Source organism: Solanum stenotomum, chromosome 1 (assembly GCF_019186545.1).
Source record: "Solanum stenotomum isolate F172 chromosome 1, ASM1918654v1, whole genome shotgun sequence".
Classification (NCBI taxonomy): Eukaryota; Viridiplantae; Streptophyta; class Magnoliopsida; order Solanales; family Solanaceae; genus Solanum; species Solanum stenotomum.
Window position 1 is genome coordinate 16,795,024 of NC_064282.1, and position 22,678 is coordinate 16,817,701.

General features: G+C 32.1%; 1 protein-coding gene and 1 pseudogene across 1 annotated transcript; both read left to right on the top strand.

Annotated features, from left to right (window-relative positions):
- Positions 1-4,844: 4,844 nt before the first annotated feature.
- LOC125871681 (uncharacterized) lies at positions 4,845-11,824 on the top strand. Its single transcript, XM_049552329.1, has 7 exons — positions 4,845-5,326; positions 6,386-6,852; positions 8,273-8,387; positions 9,020-9,694; positions 10,819-10,896; positions 11,257-11,370; positions 11,539-11,824. The coding sequence occupies exons 1-7, from the start codon at positions 4,949-4,951 to the stop codon at positions 11,791-11,793; spliced, it is 2,082 nt and encodes a 693-aa protein (XP_049408286.1). The 5' UTR covers positions 4,845-4,948; the 3' UTR covers positions 11,794-11,824.
- An 8,794-nt stretch (positions 11,825-20,618) lies between these two features.
- On the top strand, positions 20,619-21,964 carry LOC125860098 (acyltransferase Pun1-like; annotated as a pseudogene).
- The last annotated feature ends 714 nt before the right edge of the window (positions 21,965-22,678 follow it).

The window sequence follows — 22,678 nt, forward strand, 5'->3', positions numbered from 1 at the left end:
ATTTATAGACCATTTATACCCTTTGTTATATTTTGGGATCAAAAATGCCCCTGCTGTTATACTAAGAGACCACAAATACCTTCAAGAGTTAACACTCCAAATTTTTGTTGACGTGGCAAGCCACGTGGGACTAATCCTTCCACCTAAGCGTTGCCAACTAGGATTCACTATAAAAGAACTAGACCTTTAGCGGCAACAACAGTCGCCACAAAAGCCCAGAAAATCGTCACTAAAAGTTTTTAACATTAAATTATAATTTTGTGTTTTTTACTTCATTATTTTTAAAAAACCAAATATGATATCGATTAAGTAGGAGTTTGAAGACACTATATGTTTTATTTTTATGTCATATGTAAATGTATAAAATGTACAATGATGCATTATATATATATATATAGTAGGAGATTTGAATCGAGAAGTAATTTTGATTATTTTTCGTAATAATATTGGATGTTTTTAATATGGATATTGCAAGTTATGTATTTTAGAAAATTAGGTCGCAATTGAAAATTAATTGTCATATTTTTTTGTTGAAAAAATAGGTTTTATTAGCGAATGGTTGTTGGAGCCTTAGTCGCCACTAAAAATCACTCATAACTCATAACCTTTAGTGGAAATATTTTAGGATTTTGTGGCGACTTTGTCGCCACTAAAAGTCAAGTTCTTTTGTAGTGAATCTTAGTTGGCACTGCTTAGGTGGAGGGATTAGTCCCATGTGGCTTGCTACGTCACTAAAAAATTGGGGTGTTAAATCTAGAGGGTATTTGTGGTCTCCTGGGATAAATGCGGGGGTATTTTTGATTCCAAAATGTAATGGAAGGTATAAATGGTCTATTTCGCATAGTCCAGAGGCAATTTTGACCCTTTTCCGAAGGTAAAATATAGAAAAATTATCTTGATATATTAAAAGCTCAAACAAAAAAAAAACTTATTTTTAAAATAATGAACGAATAACAAAAACTGAATATTCAATAAGAAATTTTTATTTTTATATTTCAGATTTGTAAAAGTGATTTTCTACCAACACGTTTATTTTGTGAAAGTGGAAATAAATGATCGTCCAACTATTTGGAGTTGGCTCCCCTCCAGTTAGTCCAGTGCATTGCTAATCAAATGACACCTGTCTACTCTTAAATCTTAAGGTCACAATTTACGGTCAAAATTAAAACCAAATCAACTTAATCGGTTTTAAAATTATCAAAACCAAATATAATATACATTTATCGGTTTGATGGTTATCGGTTTCGATTTGGTTTGGTTCGGTTATTCGGTTATTAACCATACATAAAAATAAAAGAAACAATTCAAAATGTGAAAAAGTGACAACAATCCATTCAAAACGAAAAATAGTTAGAATGACTTAAATTATTGAACTTTCGATCACTAAATTTACTATCAATAAGCTTTAAAATTCACTATATTGGTCTAGAAGGAAGATACAATAACATTTTCAGTCCCACAAAGAATTGTCATATACATGAAATTAATAAGATAAATATTTTCATCTTGGACATTTTTGCTTTCAATAAGCAAATTATAAAGAAATTTTAATGAAAATATATATAAGATCTTTAAAGTCGTTTATAAAAAAATATATTAAGTATGTATATTAATAAAATATATGTATATAATTCATTGGTTCGGTTATTTCTTCGGTAATTTGAATAAAATCATAACCAAACCAAATACTATCGGTTTTCAAAAATCTAAAACCAAATCAAACCAAATCCAAATAAAATCAATTTTATTTTATTGATTTGGTTCAAATTTTTTATTTGAATCGATTTTTATCCAAACCGTGAACATCCCTACCCTTAAATCATGGTTAAAGGTACAAGATTTTGACCAATATGATAAGATATAAATAAACATCCAAAAGTTCTTTCCTTGTGGCAACATAATATATAGACAAAAATCTTGGTCCGATCAATCTCCCGCAGCTAGTTCTCTGTTTAAAAAAAAATAAAAAAATTTCATAATGTTTTTGTTTAATTATGTTCATTGGTAATCACTTGTTATATTTTGGTTTTGAAGAGTAAAATTTTAGTATGTATTTTTTTATTATATTGGGATGATAAAAATCAAACTTACAGTATTTTTTGTCTAATTTTTTTATATATAATTTTAATTTTAAATTAATTTAATTTAGCTTCAGAAATTAATAATATCGATTTTTGAGAAGCAAAACATGATAATATTTTGAGACGACGGAAGTCATTTCCATTGTTTCATAGACAATTTTAGCAACTCATCATAATGAATACTTTTTCGACATCGTTTCCCAACAATTAATCCATTATGTCATTGGATTTATGTGTTCCATTTACAAATCTTATGGAGAAGTATTTGGTTGATTAGCTGCAAACTGTTTTTGGATGTTTATATCTTACCATATTGGTCAAATCTTGTACCTTTAACCATGGTTTAAGAGTGTGTTATTTATTAAATAGAAGATTGTGACTTTAAGATTTAAGAGTAGACAGGTGTCATTTGATTAGCAATGCACTGGACTAACTGGACAATAGGCGTACTGAAGGGGAGCCAAGTCCCTACTATTTGTACCAACAAATACATAAATGGACTCATTCTTTTTCCCTAATTTGTATTTTCTTATTGAGTATTATTATGTTGCTCGCTACTTTATTTGTAGGGGGGAGGGGATGTAATACAATAAAATAGGTAAAATTCATAAATAGTCACATACTTGTGAGTTGTGACTTTGTTCACTAAAATAGTAAGACTACATATTTTACCAACATAAAAAACATAATTATTAGAAAATTTAATATTTCAATAACTGATAATCTTTTTAATTAATATTTGCTTTTATTTAAATACATACTCAATTAAAATGATCCAACAATCATCACTGTTACTATAATTTTGATTTGTGAAGTCATGATTTTCACTCTAAAAATTCAAAATATGAAAAAGATAAGAATATGAACAAATCAAAAAAGTACATCATCTATAATATACATACCTAAAAAAATTAATTAATTACATGTATCCCTAGTCCTAAGCTGATCCGCCCCTGATCTTGGATAAATCAAATGCAGGAAAACAATGGAGGATAGTGTTGGAGCAACCAAAGTAATTTGGCAATGTCATATTGTGTCAAATTGTGCAATGGTGTTGGTACGTACTTTTATGTAAGTTTGGCATACTTGGCCAGAACTGGAATAGTGAAGTTGTTTCGTGAAATAGTTAGGATCGTTTGGCTCCAAGAATACTTGAGAAAAATTTGAAAAAAAATTGAAAAGTGGTGTTTGGTTATATAATTTGGTAAATATACTTGGCAAATCTATTTGGGAATTTTGAAAAAAATTAAAGTTACCTCAAATTTTTATATTTTATAAAAAATACCGATTATTTATTAACTCCAACTAATATTTGTTACTACCTCATTCAAAAAGGTTTGAGTTCTAATTTGAGTGATAAAATTGAGAATTTGAGGACAAACGCATGATAAAACTTTACCCAAATATGATTTGCCCACAAATAGTTGAGAACTTGGGGCCAAACGCTACTTAAGTTTGGCATATTTGGCGAATTTTGTGCATGTACACTTCTACTAATCTAGTATTTTAAAAGTAGATTTATTATTATTATTATTATATTAAGAAAAAAAATTCTCACATTTTATTCTTAACATTAATTACTTATTATTATTATTATTATTATTATTATTATTTTCTTATTAAGTGTGTTAAAAATATAACAAATAGAAGTAAATGGAGGGAGTAGTCACTAGTGATTTCCCTAATTGACAATTATGACAAATAATAAAATTTACTCCATCGTTCACGATATTCCTTGCTTCTCGCAAGAACGACTTCTCGATGGAGAAATAGAAGCGCTAATATTAAAATATACTCTCATTAGTTCATATAAAGTGAATTGTTAAAAGGGAAAATGCATAAGTACCCCCAGCCTATACCCGAAATCCCAGAGACACATCTAACCTTTACTAAGGTCCTATTACCCTCCCGAACTTATTTTATATGTAATATTCTACCCCTTTTTGGCCTACGTGGCACTGCCTTGTGGGCCCAGCGCATGTTGACATTTTTTTCGAGGATAGTGCCACATAGGCCGAAAAGGGGTAGAATATTATGGATAAATTAAGTTCGGGGGTAATAGGACCTTAGTAAAGGTTAGGTGTGTCTCTGAGATTTCGGGCATAGGCTGGGGGTACTTATACATTTTCCCTTGTTAAAAACATTTTCATAATTTAAAATAAATAAATTATTTAAAAATTAAAAAAAAATTGTTAAGTTTTCTTTCTTCATATTTATTAGTATTATTAGTATCAAATTTGATACAAAAATACTTTTCACTAACCTTTCAGCTCTAAAATGTCTTTAACATCAACCTATTAATTAGGTCTGAAATATCCTTATTTTTGACAATTACATTTACAGTTTGGTTCATGAANAGTAGTCACTAGTGTTTTCTCTAATCGACAATTATGACAAATAATAAAATTTACTCTATCGTTCACGATATTCCTTGCTTCTCGCAAGAACGACTTCTTGATGGAGAAATAGAAGCGCTAATATTAAAATATACTCTCATTAGTCCATATAAAGTGAATTGTTAAAAATATTTTCATAATTTAAAATAAAAAAATTATTTAAAATTCAAAAAAAAATGTTAAATTTTTTTTTCTTCATATTTATTAGTATCAAATTTGATACAAAAATACTTTTCACTAACCTTTCAGCTCTAAAATGTCTTTTAACACCAACCTACTAGGTCTGAAATATCCTTATTTTTGACAATTACATTTACAGTTTGGTTCATGAATACCTGTTAATTTTCAAAGAGGTTATCTGTATTGTCTAAAACCTCAGGGAGCTCTGATGCTATTACCCATATTTTCAAACTGCAGACTATTATCACTGTTTGTTCAATTAGAATCGTAGGTTTAATCATCGTTGACAAGATGGAGATAGAGGCTCCTCCTTCAACCGCCGCCGCCACCACCATACACAACCGCCGCCATCAATTGAAGCAACAAATCGACGAAAAAAAGCACCGTTCCATCTTCGAATTACCAGCGAATTTCTTCGATTCCTGCCGCCTCCTCCAATCTCCGTCAGCTTCCCCACTCTCCATAGTCGAACCATTCGATAGTCTCTCAGTCAAAACCCTAGACGACGTAGACATTGATGAAGAATCCAGAAAGGAAGTGGAGAACACGGAGAGTTCGAGTAGTAGGAATAACGCCAAACAAAGGTGGTCTTGCAATACTTGTAAGGCCGAGTTTGAGTCTCTCCATGACCAGCGTTCTCACTTCAAATCCGATATTCATCGACTAAATGTATTATTTTTCTTCCCTCTCTTTTTTTTTCCGATTATGTACTTCGATAAAATTTACGAGCTTGACCTGCACAGATCATAATGAATAATAGAGGATTCAATTAGCTGATTCCAACTGATTTGGGATTGAGACATGATTGACTGTCTTCTTAGGACAACACTATTAAGGGTGAGGAATTTGTAAGTGAAAAAAATAAAATAAAAAGTTAATATATTGCTTATTCGTGCATTGTTCTTGAAGTTGGGAATTGCTATGAATAGCACCTTGCCGCCCGCCCATCAGGCTGATAATCAAAAGATCTTTTCCTTTGTTGGGTTAAGCACAACTTATTGCTAGTAGTCAATACTCAATAGTTTTTTTTTTCTTCTTTTATCTTCAAATTTATTTGTTTTCTTCTTTTCTGATAACCAAATTAAGTTTTTTATTTTCTGCTTTTCTGATAACCGAAGTCATTAGTAAGTGATATATAAAGAAAGAACTTTAGAGATGAATTCGCAAGACAGAAAACAAAATCATTTTTTCGGTATTTTCGTTTAGTACTTCAGTTAAATGGGTAATCATATGGGTGAGGTTATCTCTTTGGAACTAGCAACTTTTCGATAATATCCTAATATTTGTCGCTCTTAGCTTTTAAAATTAGCTAGTATAGGCTAATAACGTATCTCTAGTAGAATTTAGGAGCTGGGCTTATGGGAATTGGTCTCTATGTGTTTAGCAAAAGGATATTTTGTCTTAATAATACTTCATCTACTATAATATTTTGAAAGTGGCAGGACATTGCTATCTAAAATCATCTCTAGTAAACAGCTTTATATTCTTCTTTATGATATAGAAGCACTTCAAATTAGCTTGTGTTTCTGAAAATTATCACTTGGTTACGCTGCCCTCTTAAGTTTTCAATCTGCAGCCCCTCCCTCTCCAACCTCCCCCCCAACCCCCCCCAAAAAAAAAAAAAATCTTTTCCAGTTTTCTGTTATTTTTGTTCCTGAAGGTGCTGATCGCATTATACTGGCTGTTCATATAGTAGTTATAGTAATATCTTGCCAGTACTGATATCAGATAAAGCTAAGCATTTCTGGGAGAGACACTATAAAGGAAGAAGACTTTGATGAGATGACCTCTGATTCCCTATGTAAGGATTATGATTTATCAAGTATTTCTGGATCAGATGACGAAGATGAGAAAGAATCTGGTCAGTCCAATGATTTGCAGCGAAGAATAGTTGGAGATATCAAGAACAAAATATTTTTAAAATTGCATAATGGGGAGATCCTTTCACTATGGAAGGGTTTACTCCTGAATGAGTCAGAGAGCATTTTGTTTGAGAACAAGAAGGCGCTTGCTGCAGATGACATCAGGAATAGGATTTGTTTGACAGAAAATGAAGTGACTAAGAAGTTGAAATATCTGATCCATGAACCAAGGGATAATACCCACTTGAGGATTGTGCTGCTTGCAAGAGGTGGGCATTTTGCAGGCTGTGTTTTTGATGGTACCACAGCTGTGGCACATAAGACATTCCACAGGTTAGTCTTTGTTGTAAGAAAAAGTGCAATGCTTCTTTTATGCTATTATCTTCGTCCCAAAACAACTAATTCAAAGAATATTTTTTACTAGACATTGCAATGAACTTTATTTCTGCTGTGTTGATCAAGTTTTGCTTTTATCTTGTGAGAATATGTTGATAACTACTACTAATAGTAGATTACAGAAATTTTTAATCCTTTTGTTGTATAGTTTATATTTAAACGTTTGATCCCTTCATATCAGTGCATCAAGTTAGAGTCTAGAAAAATTCATGCTCCGTGCAGAAATAAAGGTCTCTGCAGTTATCGACACCTAATTCTTTTGACTGTTTTATAAAAGGTGTGTATCCCCCAGATTCTGAGGGTAAAGAAATGATCAAAATATTGCATGCAATGAAACATCTCTTGGAACAAAAAAGGATTAAATAGATAAAACATGTCGATTTATGTAACCATGTGCAAATACGAGCTTCAACAAATTGCTCAAATTGACAGGTAGAAAGCCAAATTACAAACCCTAACTTTTAGCATCAATCCACAATGAGAATGAATGTCACTGAATGGGATATGACGGTTATATTGGTTGATCCTTTCGCTATTCCTTATATTGAAGTATCAGAGTGTGGATAGAACCTTCCTTATTTTTCTTTGAAGGGCATGGGTTGTGTTTATTTCCTCCTTCCCGCATGTACTTAGTAGCATTTATTAATAAATCTTTGGCGCATCTTGTTGAACTTTTGAGTTTTATATTGAAAAGATTCTTCTACAAAATTCTATTGCCAGGAACAGACTAAGTTGTTTCCTCATTTGGCTCTCTATATAGTTGTTCACTTTGTAGCATGTAGCAAGATATCTCTCTTACAGGGAGGGTCCTATTTTAAAGGTCCTCTATGCTTTCCTTCAGACTTCTGAGATGTAAGATTTGGTGATCCCTGAAACTAGTTTCCTTTCTCTTGGCTTGCATTCTGAACTTGTCTTGTAACATATTTCAGTACTGTTGTCATCATTCCCTAATTCCTAACTTGGCTTCAAGAGTTAGGCTATTTCGGCTTTTTCCTTTTTCCATGTTTCCTTGACAGTGGCCACTGTCAGAAACTGCTTATATTCCCGGCAAAAGTTCATGTTCGATAATGATTTTTATCTGGCGCTTACCATACTTCTTTAATGGAAAAATCATAGCTACTATTCCAGCATCTCTGAGAGACACAGGGTCGGAGTCACACTTTTCGCTATGGGTTCGGCATTACCCAGTAGCTTTGATTCAAATCCTGTATGTGTAGTAAGAAATTTACTTAATACGTATAACAGCTTGTCTAGAACCCTGTAAACAAAAAACATTGTAATCCAGAACCCATAAACTAAAAATCCTTGCTCCACCCTAAGAGTGTGGCTAATTTATATTACTTTACTTTTCTTTAAGATATGTTATACGGGCCAAGGCCGGTAAGAAACAATCATCAAAAGATGCAAGTGGCAAGATGGCGCACTCTGCTGGAGCATCAATTCGTCGGTATAATGAACTTGCTCTTAAAAAGGTAAAGGGATTGAAGTTTATATAAGATAGATTATGTTGCATCAATATCCTATTCAGTGTGGCTTGTCAAATTATGTATATTTCTTAATTTTAACAAGAGCATCCCATTCAAGTAGGTGCACCAACATATTTTCTTGCATTGTTTGCATGCTCATCATGAAAAAATTTCCTTATCCCCCCCCCCCCCNTTTTTTTTCCATGTTGGTGGCGATGGGGTGCTTTTTGATAAACACTTGTTAGACACTTCAACAAATCAGTCCAATCGGGCCTTAAAGTTGGTGCCATATCCGTGCTATGGCTTCTGCTTTCTATGTAGTTGTTTCTTTTTTTAACTTTTTATTTTAGATTTATTTCATGTTTCTGATGAATTTTATTGGGAGTTCCTTCATATTTTGTTCACTGATAGTCTGATACTTCAATTCCCATTTCTAACACATTGTCTCATAAATGGATTCCTTATAAGTGGGGACTTTTATGAGACTGGATTGCTTCTGCCTTTTTGATCTTACTATTTGAAGTGGTTCTATCTGATTTGAAAAGGAAAAATAAGGGAGAGGATTGTTTGGCTGTCATATTGCAAGAGAGCAGAGGCACCATGGAGCATATTTCTAATTTTTGCTGTTTGTTAACCAGGAAATTCAAGATTTGTTCAAAGCATGGAAGCCTTACTTTGCTGATTCGTCCTGTATCTTCATCCATGCTCCTTCTGACAACAGGCAACTGTTTTTTGAAGGAGATCGACCATATTTTGTTTGTCAGCTTAATGTTATTAGAAATATTCCTTTGACTGTTAGAAGACCTACCTACAAGGAAGCTAAACGAATATATGGCTTATTGACGCAAGTATCCTTTGAAGTAAATGAGGAAATTGCACCTGCTTGTGAAGAGGTGTCACTATTAAGTGCAAGTGATTTGAGCAGCAAGTGTAATGAGTCCATGGAGGTTTTGAAGGAAAGTTTGGAGACTAAGGAAGTCACAAAAGCATCTTCTAGTGTTTTGCCATCTCCCAATGCGATCATATCAAGTGATAGTGAGAGTGATAATGATACCATTGGTACATCCACTCCTTTACATGAAGCTGCAAAGTGTGGGGATTCTGAAAAGGTTTTTGAACTTCTAGAACAAGGAATAGATCCTTGCCTCAAAGACGAGAGAGGGAGAACTCCATATATGGTTGCAACTGAAAAAGAAGTGAGAAACGCATTTCGGCGCTTCATGGCATCAAACCTTGACAAGTGGGATTGGAATGCAGCTAAGGTGCCTAGCGCATTGACTAAAGAAATGGAGGAAACACAAGCTGCTAAACAGGTAACTTCTTGATTATTTTAGGGGGCGTCATATTTGATGGTATAATTTTCTGCCGAGGTTCCTATATTTTGGATGTATGATATAATTTTTTGAGAAGGATCCTATATTTAGGATATGGGATCATATAGAAAATTGATCTAGACATCGTTGTTATTAACTTTGGTGTTTATGCAGACACTCCACCTAATGCTTTCCAATCTCTGAGTTAGGTGTGGGAGATACAATTTCTTAGCTAGGGAATGGGGGATTTGAATTAGAAAGTTCAGTTGATTATTACTCTTTCAATATGACCATGGAGATTTTAAGTTCCCTCATTTAGGAAGTGTAAAACAGTGTCATTAGGCATATACTGTCAAGTGGATTAATGCATGTTGTTTGAATGCTCTATAATATTGGTCACCTTCCGTTCTTTGTATATGTTAAGTAGTAAGAAGATGTTTAGAGTTTCTTCATATCAGGCGTATCACAAATGCAGATGAATTTAAGTGTACCTGATGTTCTGAATATTTTTTTCCATTCATTGTCATTGTTGAAGTGTAAATCTTCTTCTTGTAGTATACTTGTACTTAACAAATATGAACAGTGTGAATGCGGAATTACATTAAATTCCTTCCTAGGAGAATATATTTTGTCCATGATCCAGGATAAACTGATGGAAGTTTCTGTCTAGTTCTGTCGGCTAGCTATCACATCATAAGGTACTGGACAAGATATACAAAATGAGTTAATTTACTTTTGGCATGTGTTATTTCTCATTTTCAGCCATTAAATATGTTTTTCAATTACCCTTCGGGGTGGCCCAGTGGTTTTGGCTTGGGACTTCCATGTTGGAGGTCTCAAGTTCGAAACCCCTTGCCAGCGAAAGCAAGGGGTTTGCCTTCTGGGTCGAGCTCGTCGCACCGGGGTTGCCTAGTGTGGGTTACCTCTCCTTTGTGGTTTGCGAGCTATTGCATAAGAGCGGAGGTTTTACCCTGTGCGCACCCAAAGGATAGCGGCTGCGGGTTTCCCTTGTCATAAAAAAATAAAAAATAACATATGTTTTTCAATTAATCCAACCAGTGAAAATGTGTTTTATGCTGCATTATGTAGCTATCTGATATGTACAGTTGTATTTCTCTCCCCAGGCAGAGAAAGACGCCAAGAAGAAAGCTAGGGCCAAAGAGTTGAAAAAATTGCGGAAAGCAAGGCAGAAAAAGGCTCAGGTGCATATTAATTTATTTTCTGATCAGTTTATGATCATGAACTTTTTTCCATATCCTGTCTTAGGTCTTGCCAAAATAGTTGTTGGTTCATCTTCTTGCTTGAGCCCGGATTACATGGCATGAGTTGAAGCAAAGGTTCTAGAATTGCTCTTTTTGGTTTTCAGAAACTTCACCTTCAATCAATCAAGTTTGCAGTTAGCTTGTTTTTTTCTCTCCCTCTGATGAGAAAAAGAAGAGTATTGTTGAGCAGCTTAGAAGTGCATTTGCCTCTTAAACACCCACAAGGCCACAAATGGGCTAATTTCATCCTCATTCCTCCTGTTATCTCTCTCTCTCAACGTTGTGACATCATTTTTGCAGGCCGAGGCTGCTCAAGTCCAGACTGCTCCATCTAACTCTGAGAGAGGAACAGTTGCTGCTTCAGCTCTTAAAGGAAAATCACAATCTAGTCTTACAGCAAAATTATCAAAAGAGGTCACACAACATATAACTACTATATCTTTTTTGTGCACTTATACCTATCACTGCTTGAATTGGAATTTCTTTAGAACTGCTTCTCAATGTTCATGCTGATAATTGTGCTGTGGACGAGGATTCTTATCTCTTCTATGGTGTCTGATATGTTTTCTCTTTGCCAATCAGGAGGAATCGAAAAGGGCTCATGATGCTGAAAGGGAAAAAAGAGCAGCTGCAGCCGAGAGAAGATTAGCTGCTGCTGCAGCCCTCAAAGCTCAAGGCACCGACTTAGTTTCTGCTCCTGGTGGGTCGGGTACTGACATCCTCTGTTCTTGCTGTAACGGGTCATTGGCTGGTAAGGTTCCCTTTCACAGATATAATTACAAGTATTGCAGCAGTGCATGCATGCACGTGCATAAAGAGATCCTCGAGGACAGATAAGAGGAATTTCTATGTTGAAGTTGTTCATAACCAAGCTCCATCTATACCGTCCACTACCCATATTACAGGGTGCAGACGCCGGCAATCAATCCATGTTATTATTATGAGAAACTAAGGGTTTGGTGAAAATTTTGCACCTATATATTTTATATACTATAATACAAGGTAGGAGCTTCACTCAATCTTCCCCGACCTCTTCAATAACAAAATGTTTATTCTTTTTGGCAATTTCGCTATACTTTTTTTAAAAAAAATTCGTGTATGAATGTTTCCTCTGTAGTCTGTACCTTTTAGCCTTGGAATGACATTTGCCGTAAAAATGAATGTTTGATTCAATTAGACCCAGATTCGACACTTGTAATGACACCTGCAATGAACTCTCTACAAACAGCATAGTAGGCAGTAAATAAAAATTCCTAATAATATTGAAGTGAGAAAACTGATGTTCCCCTGAGAACAGTACAAATGTTAATTGCCAAAACACAAATCTAAGATTCAAGAACCAAATCTTGAAGCCCATTGGCCGTCAGTATGCACGTTAGATGGATACGTTTGGGCCGTCGGCTCAGGCATTGACCAACCGTAAATGGGCTTGTCGGAGGCTGGTTAACTTTTGACAAGGCATGGGAGTGGGACTAGTTTCATTTGCACCTTAATCGTTATTTTGTGTTTGTTATTTATTTAATATAGTACTAATTCTTTTACAAGGCATAAGTTCATATTTTCATATCATGATATTTCACAAGTTATATTTAGTTATAACTTCAGTTTCTAAATAACTTATGCCTTACTATGGAAGTATGGATAAGTTCGATTGCTAGAGGATAAAAATTTAAAATCAGTTTATTTGAACAACAAAACGTGCAAGGTCTTACTTTTGATTATTTTTTTTGCAACTATAAAAACTAAAGTATTGGACAGCAAAACGTGAAAACAAAACACTTTGATTTGATTATTTCAAGTTTGGGAAGTCCAAGACTAAATTTGAATAAAAACTCAAGTTTCATATTTTAAAACAGAATATGTTACAAATAAGAATTGTTTAATTTACTTGTAGATAATTACGCATGACATAAGAAAGATCTCTAAATTCGTCATTGAAAAATCTTCTTGTGAATTTGAGCCAGGTTTGACTCGATTCCTTGATCTTTTTTTGCTCCATCTCTGTAACAATGAGCCCACCCAGAGTTCTTTCAAAGAGTAAATGACTAAATTTCATCCTGAAAAATAGCAATCAAGAAAAGAAAAATAGCGATAAATAATAATATTTATATTTCAATAATTTATACGAGAGCTATAATTTTTCTTAAATTCTATGATAAAGATATAATACTCTTTTTTCTTCTCTTCACGATTGTCAAATCTAGAGCTTTGTTTTGTTCTTGAATTGATAAGCTACTTGTTGCAACTTTACCACGAATGTGAAGTCAACTCATCACAATTGCGAAAATATGCGGCTCACAACTTGGAAACTAAGACTTTTTTGTAAGACTTGCGGATCACTACCGAAGATTCTATGTATTTCTTTTCATTTTTTGTGTCTTATAAGAACCAGTTGTATAGGTAGGGGTGTACAAAACCGAACCAAACCGCAAATAGAGTCAACTCGGAAAAAAAACCCGACTAGTGGTTTGGTTTGACTTGGTTTGGTTTTGAAAAAAAAAACCCGACTATATTTGGGTTGGTTTGGTTTTAACTAAAAAAAACCAACCCGACATTATATATATAATTTTAAAATTTTATTTTATACATAAAAATATTTACTTTGATATAATTTTTAAATATTTCTTATACATTTTCATAGTTTTTATCTTTTAATATATTATTTCAAGTTTGAGACTTAGAATTATGAATGAGCCAATAAAAATTATAGTCCACATATGTTGGTAATTATAATAAAGCTTAAATCAAAATCAAATTAACACTAATGCAAAAAGAAAATTAATTCAACACTAAGAATGACAATAATATTGAATATTTGTTCTTTAGTTTTACATTGGTTTAGACAATTAAAATACATAATCTAATTTTAATTTCCTTTAATATTTAGTCATGTAACTAATACTTATTAAACTTAATTTTAGCATGATTTAGTACTTTTAAATTATGTTCATTTTCATTATGACTTGTTAATTTGCAATATTTGTTTTACGCGATTTCATTATTATTACTTTTGTTGGATATTTTAGTGTCATTAATCATATCATATTGTGTTATATTTTTAGGAAACATCTTAGATAGTTGTATTTTGGTAGGACTAAAGAAATATTTGAAGTACAAGTAAATTATATGTTTGTATGAATACTTTACCGGAAAAACCCGAAAAAACCCGAGGTTGAAAAACCCGAGTTTTATTGGTTTGATTTGGTTTATGAATTTAAAAATCCGACACAAATGGTTTGGTTTGATATTTGAAAAATTCGAACCAATCCGGCCATGTACACCCCTATGTATAGGCATGAACTAAGATTTTGGGTGTATTTTGGTTTTCAAGTAATTTTAGAGGTCCTTGGGCTTGAAAAACATGACTTGGGATCATCTTGTCAACTCAACAGACTAGACTAAGTAGGCGTTTGGCCATGTGATGCCATATCACGATATGATATCGTGAGATGGAATCAGCGTTGGGACATGCGATTTTACGCTGATTCCATCTCATGATTCCATATCATGAGAGGTGATACCATATTCTCCAAAAATCATGATATGGAATTATATGGTGATTTCATATCATGTTTTGAGATATTTTAATACAATAATTGATTCATGAGTTTATATTTTGTTAAAACAATCCCACATTTATATCTATTAACCATTTGTTTCATATGTAAATAAAATTTATAATCACATCATTACTTTTTAAAATTTATTATTCTCACCGACATAAAATTTATTATTCTCACCAACATATAGTCACTTTAACTCACACCTCACGATTGTGGAGTAATAAAATCTTGAAGAGCCCGTGAAAGTGTTTCATTTACTCAAATATATTGGTGAGAATGCACTTGTTGAACCAACGTCACAATTTCCATTTCCACCACATGATAACTTTAAATTACATCCTTAGAATAAATATTATTTATTTACACAAAGTTGTCTCATTTACGTCACATATGCTTTTAGTAATTCTTTATAAAATGTTTTTTGGTAGATAAATATTATGTTGTTGATGCTGGTTTCCGAAACACAAAAGGATTTTTAGCTCCATACAAAGGACTATGCTATCATTTGCAAGATTACCGAGGAAGTGAAAGAGAGCCTCAAAATGCCAAAGAACTATTTCATTATAGGCATTCATCTCTGCGCAATGTAATTGAACAGACTTTTGGAGCTTGGAAAAATAGATTTAGAATACTGAAACAAGGCATGAACCATTATGATATTGATACACAAGTGAAAATTGGCATAGCTTGTGCAGTGTTTCATAATTATTTTTCGAGAATACCAAAGTAGTGATGAAATATTTATGGTTTATGAACATGAAGATATAGTTGCACAGGATATTGACCAACAAATGGCTCAAAGTAACAATGTTGGTTCGTCTTCTCAGTCACACGATCGAGAAATGCAAGTTCAACGTGAGGAAATTGTCCGTACTACGTGGGAGGATTATATTAAAGACTAGTACACTACAATTTATGTTCAATTTTTTTTATTAAATTAACGTTAGATGAAACAATTACTTAAGTGGAGAACAATAACTTTGTAATAATTTATTATGCGATTTTATAATTTTTTGTTTATTTGATAAGATTGAATAAACAATTGGGGTTATTTTAATAGTTTTACAACTTATGAGATTTTTATGTTTATGAGAAAATATACAACATAAAAATTCCCTATCGCATGTCCAAACAAAACTTCAATTTCATCTCATGATTTCATATCATGATACCATATCGCATGGCCAAATGGGCCCCTAAATGTAATTTGAATTTCATTTAAGTCATATAATTTTTAATTAACTATTAATCTAATTTATTAACCAATAATTTGACTTGATCATTATATCATAATCAATTTAAAATTTAATAAAAAAATTAATATGAATTTATTAATAAAACTTCACTGTCTCCCCTGATTAATAGTTGGAAGCACTCAGTTCCTAGGCATTGTTTTCATCACTAATCAATTCAACTCGTAAGTTTTTGTGTTCGAACCTAGAATTTGGACCTGTTTGATAAGATCAAATTCATCAACAAATTAAGGTTCAGTATTTGTCTTTACGAGCAAAATAATATCGTATACAAAAACCCAATCTAATTTTTAATCCTTTGATATATCATTTTTGCTACTGAACAGTTAAATGTTTTAAATAGAGTCCCCAATATTGTGTTGCATGTTTGACCCCCAAATATGTGAACAACTAATTTTATATTTTTCTGGACTTAGGCCATAAGTATGGCATCTTATCTTAAATTTGACCTTTCAAGTGGAATTAACACAAGTAGATGCTTTTGTAACTGTTCTTAATTAGGGTTGTGGTGGAGTAGTAAGTACGTACTCCTTCATCCTTAACTAAGAGGTTTCAAATTCGAGTCTCCTTAGACCTTAGGTATGGAGTCACCTTTGTTAGGGAGCACTTTACTACCTAATATGTGACTTTTCCGCGCGAATTCAAATTTAGTCAGATTCTAATATAGATATCGAACACCAGCAAAAAACCATGAAAAAATGTTCTTAATTGTTTTCTTAATAAAATTAATACCGTCATCTACACATATTACTTGAAATATTTATGAAAATCTAGCAGCTAGTCGTTGTTATCTTAATGTAGATACAAATATATATGTATATATAAAATAAGCCACAATGCAACTATCATTGTAACTATCTTGTTAGCTTTCAACCAAAAGCTAACAAGATTTTTAGTTACATATTTATTATTTAGTTAAATAATAAATATGTCATTGTATGAGCTATTTATTACTCATTCCTTTTGAATTTGTTAAATTTTGATCTGACATATAGTTTACGAAAGTAAATTAGATTTTGAGAAAAAACATTAAGTGATACTTGAAGTTATCCTAGATTTTCAAAAAGACACCTTAACTTTGCGTGCGTCCTATTACCCCACAAAACATTTAAAATCACAATAAATACACATTTTTTACACAATATTTCCACTTTGGACAAAAATATCCTTCGAATGTGCAATTTCTTAAAAACAAAAAATCAGACCCATTATTGATGTATTGAAGGATGCTTTGGTAATTTCCTATGATGAATTCGTTGTTTGTTTCTTTTAAATTTATTTTACTATACTAAATAATTCTATAAAATATTATGAATCACGATAATTAATTACTTACATATTTAAAAGATATAAAAATATATAAAAGATCTGATTGACTCTTCAAATTTTACCAGTGACACATACATAACTTGGGACAAATGAAACAATATATAGTATTTGAAAATTTCTTAGAAAATACTATTAATTACAGTAATTAATAGCTAGAAATATTTCAAAGACAAAACAAATTAATTGAATCTCAAATTTTTTTTAGTACTACATAAATTGAGAAAGAAGAAATGACCTCTATTATTTGAAAATAGCGTAAAAGTATTACAAATCATACAATAAGAATTAACAAATTTAAAATTTTAAAAGACTTTAATGCTTTATACTTATTCTATTTCCACTTTGGACAAAAGTATCCTCCCAATATGCATATTTTTTAAAACAAAAAGTGGGACCCATTATTGATGTATTCAAGGATACTTTAGTAATTTTCCTATGATGAATTTGTTTGTTTGTTGTTTAATTTTTTTTAAAAATAATTGTATAAAATATTATAAATCACAATAATTATTTACTTAAATATTCAAAAGATATAAAAATATGTAAAAGATCTGATTAACTCTTCAAATTTTATCGGTGACACATAAATTGGACAAATGAAATAATATATATTATTTGAAAATTACTTAGAACGTACAATTATTTACAGTAATTAACAATAGAATATTTTAAAGACAAAAAAAATTGATTGAATCTCCAAATTTTATTAGTACCACATAAATTGAGAAAGAAGAAATAACCTTTATTATTTCAAAATTGCGTAAAAGATATTACAAATCATACAACAATAATTATCAATTTAGAATGTTAAAAGGCATAAATTTTTTTTTTTTTTACCATAGTTAACAATAATTAGAAATTTAAACTATTTTAAATTAATATTAAAGTTTGATTAACTCTTTAATTTTGTCGTTGTCATATAAATTGAACCAAAAAATGATACATATTGGACCCGTGCTAGCACGGGCTCCGATGTCTAGTATATATATATATATGTCAATATGTTCAATTTGTGTGGGGTTACTTTGTTAAATTGTGATGATTTTTTATCTCCACAAATTAAATTGCGAACAATTTAGAATTTCCACAATATAATCTGAGTGTTTTAAGAAATGAAATCTATGTGCTAAACTTTCACTAAATGATATCAATATTTACATCATCTAATTTTTGAAGGCTTATGAACGCCACAAATTCTTAATTATTTTGCTGCTCTTTTACCCCATTACATTTTTATCTATAATTTTATTTTGTCAGATATTAAAAAATAGATAAAAAAAAAAGAAGAAGTGAGTATTCTTAACTTTAGATTGGGGAAATGATATTAACAGATATGTAAAACATCTATTATGAAAATAATTATATTAATAAGGAACCAAAATTAGTGAAAAATGAGACTTTTCTTACTGATATTGGTGAGTTTTTTTCTTAACTTGTTTTTTTTAAGGGAAAAGGATAAAAAATACCCCTCAATTTTGTTTTATTAGTTGACTATACCCTTGTCGTTAAAAAGAAGTTATTTTTACCCCTGCCGTTACCAATCTCATCATTTATACCCCTCAATTGGATGGAAAGCCCAAATCAGCTAAAAATACCCAACTTCGATTGAATGATCCGATTTTCTCTTTTAACCCGAACCCGACCCACTAAAATCAAATTAAACCCCAAACCCATCTTCTAATGTTCTTCCTCCATTGAAACACCATCGAAGATAACTTGACCCCATTCATGGTGTTTCTTCGCAACCGTTGCTCAAACCCATAGTAATTACTGCATCCTCAAACACCCTTTAGCTCATCTTACTCAACCCATATCGGCAAAAACTTCAGCTTTTAGGCGTTTCCTTGATGCTCATTGTTGCGTAAGTATCATAGCCTGACATTGAATTGAATTGAATTCCCCCATGGGAAATTCGGTTATGTATTTGATTTTGCTAATGAGAGTATTTTGATATGGTGATTTACAGGAAGTACAAGGAATTAGTCCATCATATGTTGAAGATTTTTGTTACATTACGGGCCATACATATACGAAGGAAGTGGTGGCGGGCCATAGATTACAACTGTGTGAAATTTTTACGTTCTTTGGTGGCTGCTTCTGTTCTATTCCTTTCGAGGTTTACACTACAACCAAATGCACATTTATGGAGTGCAACTCTTCAACGATATTCGGGATATAAAGCATCAGACTTGAAGGAATGTATTCTTATCTTACATGACTTTCTAAGTCTTTCATCAGATGTGAGAGAGAAAGAGAAGAGATGGGTTTGTTGTTATTTGTTACTATTTAGTATTGTCGGTCGGGTTTGGGTTAGGGTTAAAATATAAAATTGGGTAATTTCAATTGAAATTGGGTTACATTAAGTCAATTTAGGGTTTTCTATCCAATTGAGGGGTATAAATGATGAGATTAGAAACGGCAGGGGTAAAAATAACTTCTTTTTAACGGTAAGGGTATAGTCAACCAATAAAACAAAGTTGAGGGGTATTTTTGACCCTTTTCCCTTTTTTTAAACTATGATATAGAGCCTTGTTAAATTAAATTTAATTAATATAGATATCTAAATTTTAAATATGACAGCTACTACCACTTATCTAAATATATATATATACTTAAACAAAATGTAGAAAATGTGTATTAGTGAAGATGAGCCAAACACGGAGAGAAGCTTTTCCCTAACATAATGCTCAACTCTCTAAACTAAGCCAACATTTAAGGTACTGATTATATATGAGGAATAATTAATAGGACAAAAAATAATTTAAATATGCATTATTGAATAAACAGTATCAAAGTTTAGGGTCCCGATATATTATGGAAATTTTATATTTCATATAATAACTAAGTAGAATACTTTGACATATATAACGGGAAGTGCAAGAAAAGTGGAAGCAAATTTAATCTATTTCTATCACAAATGCAGATCATGCATGTGATAGATACACTTTCTTTACCGTTTGCAGGGGCGATTTTAGAGGGTAGTCATGGAATTTCTTCGATAATTTTTTTTTATATATAAAAACAGATATTTTAAGAGGGTGTTTGGATTAACTTATTTTTAGGTATTTTTAACTTTTAAGAACTTAAATTTTGGAAGTGTTTGGAAATGTTGAAAAGTGTTTTTAAGTACTCACCTTTAGTCCAAAAAAAAGTTTTAAAATAAGTCAAAAATCAAAAGTAGGATATTACTTATTTATGACTTTTGACTTATAAGTTTGTGTGTTTTTCTTTTAAATAAAGTTTATCCAAACAGACTCTAAATCTCTTGAACATAAGATTATAAATTTGCTTAGTGATCGAAGAGGTTCAAATTAAAATTAGGTTCTAATTTCAAATCTCATGACAAATTTGGTCAGAGGGAGTAGTGTATATTATGTACATACTTGGTCATATATACTGGCGCTCTCTCTCTATATATGTATATGAAGGTAGCCAAAACAAATACTCCTAATCAATAAGCTAAGAGCATTTATTGTACTAAAAGCTACACATAAATCTTTTTTCTTGTTTTTCAATCATGGCTCAATTAGCATTAACACCATCACTTGTTTCCATTTGTGATAAATCCATTATCAAACCTTCTTCTCTCACCCCTTCTACACTCAAATACCACAAGCTATCTTTGGTTGATCAATCCCTCAGTAATATGTATATTCCTGCTTCCTTTTTTTATCCCAAAAAACAAAGTAGTAGTGATGATGCAATAAATTCTCATGAATTATCTCATATAACTCATTTACTGCAGAAATCTTTATCACAAACTCTAATCTCTTACTATCCTTACGCGGGAAGATTGATAGGCAATGCTACTGTTGATTGTAATGACATGGGTGCTGAGTTGTTAAGCGTCCAAATAAAATGTCCCATGTCTGAAATACTTAACCACCCCGATCATTGTAATGCAGAAAGTTAAGTTTTCCCTAAGGGATTACCTTGGAATAACAATGTCTATGAGGGTGGTAATTTACTTGTGGCTCAAGTAAGTCAGTTTGATTGTGGTGGAATCGCTATCAGTACATACCTATCACACAAGATCGGTGCTGGTTGCTCTGTGCATAGTTTTCTTGCAGATTGGGCTAGCGCCACACGTAATTTATCAATTCCTTCTGCTCCTAGATTTGTAGGAGATCCAGTCTTTGCATCTCCGCAAAATACTAATATTGGTCCTTTGATTGCTCCAATAATTGAGTCCAATGTTAATGAGTGCATACAAAAGAGATTTGTTTTTCCTAATGCCAAGTTAGATGCTCTTCGAGCTAAGGTAATAGCTGAATCAGGATTGCAAAATCCAACACGAGCTGAAATTGTGAGTGCCCTTCTTTTCAAATGTGCAACAAAAGCAGCATCAAAACTAACTTCTCACCGTTCAATGCGGCCATCTAAGTTGGTTCACTATTTAAACGTACGTACTATGACCAAACCTCGTCTACCCCGAAATGCCATAAGAAATCTCTTGTCTGTGTTCTCAGTAGAAGTAACTAACGAGGAAGAAACTGAATTACCAAGGTTGGTTCGTAATCTAAGGGAGGAAGTTGAAGTAGCATACAAGAAAGATCAAGTGGAACAAAATGAATTGATTGTGGAAATAGTTGAATCGATAAGAAAAGGAAAATTACCATTCGAAACAGGGGATGATGAATGTGATATGTATTTTTGCAGCAATGTTTGCAAATTCCCATATTATAGTGTGGATTTTGGATGGGGAAAACCTGAAAGAGGGGGTATACCGAATGGTCCTTTCAAGAAGATGTTTTCTTGATCGATTATCAAACTGGGCAAGGCGTGGATGCGCGTGTGATGTTGCAAAAACAACAAATGAATGAATTTGAATGCGATGAGGAACTCCTCCACTTTGTTTTATAACTACCAATTGTTCCGAATTCATTGATCTCCAAGTCATCTCGGTTAATTGATTTACCTTTTACATTCTGTATTGTTTGTGTTATTTCATAATATATCGTATCATGTTAGTATTATCATAATAAAGTATTACTCCTTCTGTCCAACCATAGTTGTCATGGTCTCTTTTGTAAGAGTCAAACGATGAGTACTTTGACTAATTCACTTCGAAAATTAGTCAAAATCACTTTCGAAAAACGCAACATGACAATTAAAAGTGGACGGAGGAGAGTAATACTTAAGTTGTCGTTGTTGTTAACATTTTTCTTACCATTTGAAAAAGAAAACTAAAATAAAAATGATAATTTTCTACTACTACTATACAGTAAAATATCATTAATTTTGGAGAACTTACCAAAATCTCACTAATTTTGAATCCAATTACTTAGATGTCCTTTAATTTATAATATTACAAATCTTACAAGAGTTTGGTGTGTCCAAATACTACCAAACATATGTATCAAGAGATACGTAAGGTCATATGTGTTATTTGTTCTATATCCAAGTGAATTCGTATGTATCTGGAATGCATAACAAATTTTGCTCGCTACTCTTCTATGTATTTGGGATCTCAGTCATGCGAATCACACCATATTAATACAAATGCATGTATCTAGTAGGTATACCATATATGATTCACATTTATTTGTTTGGAATATATGACTATCTCCTCTCTCA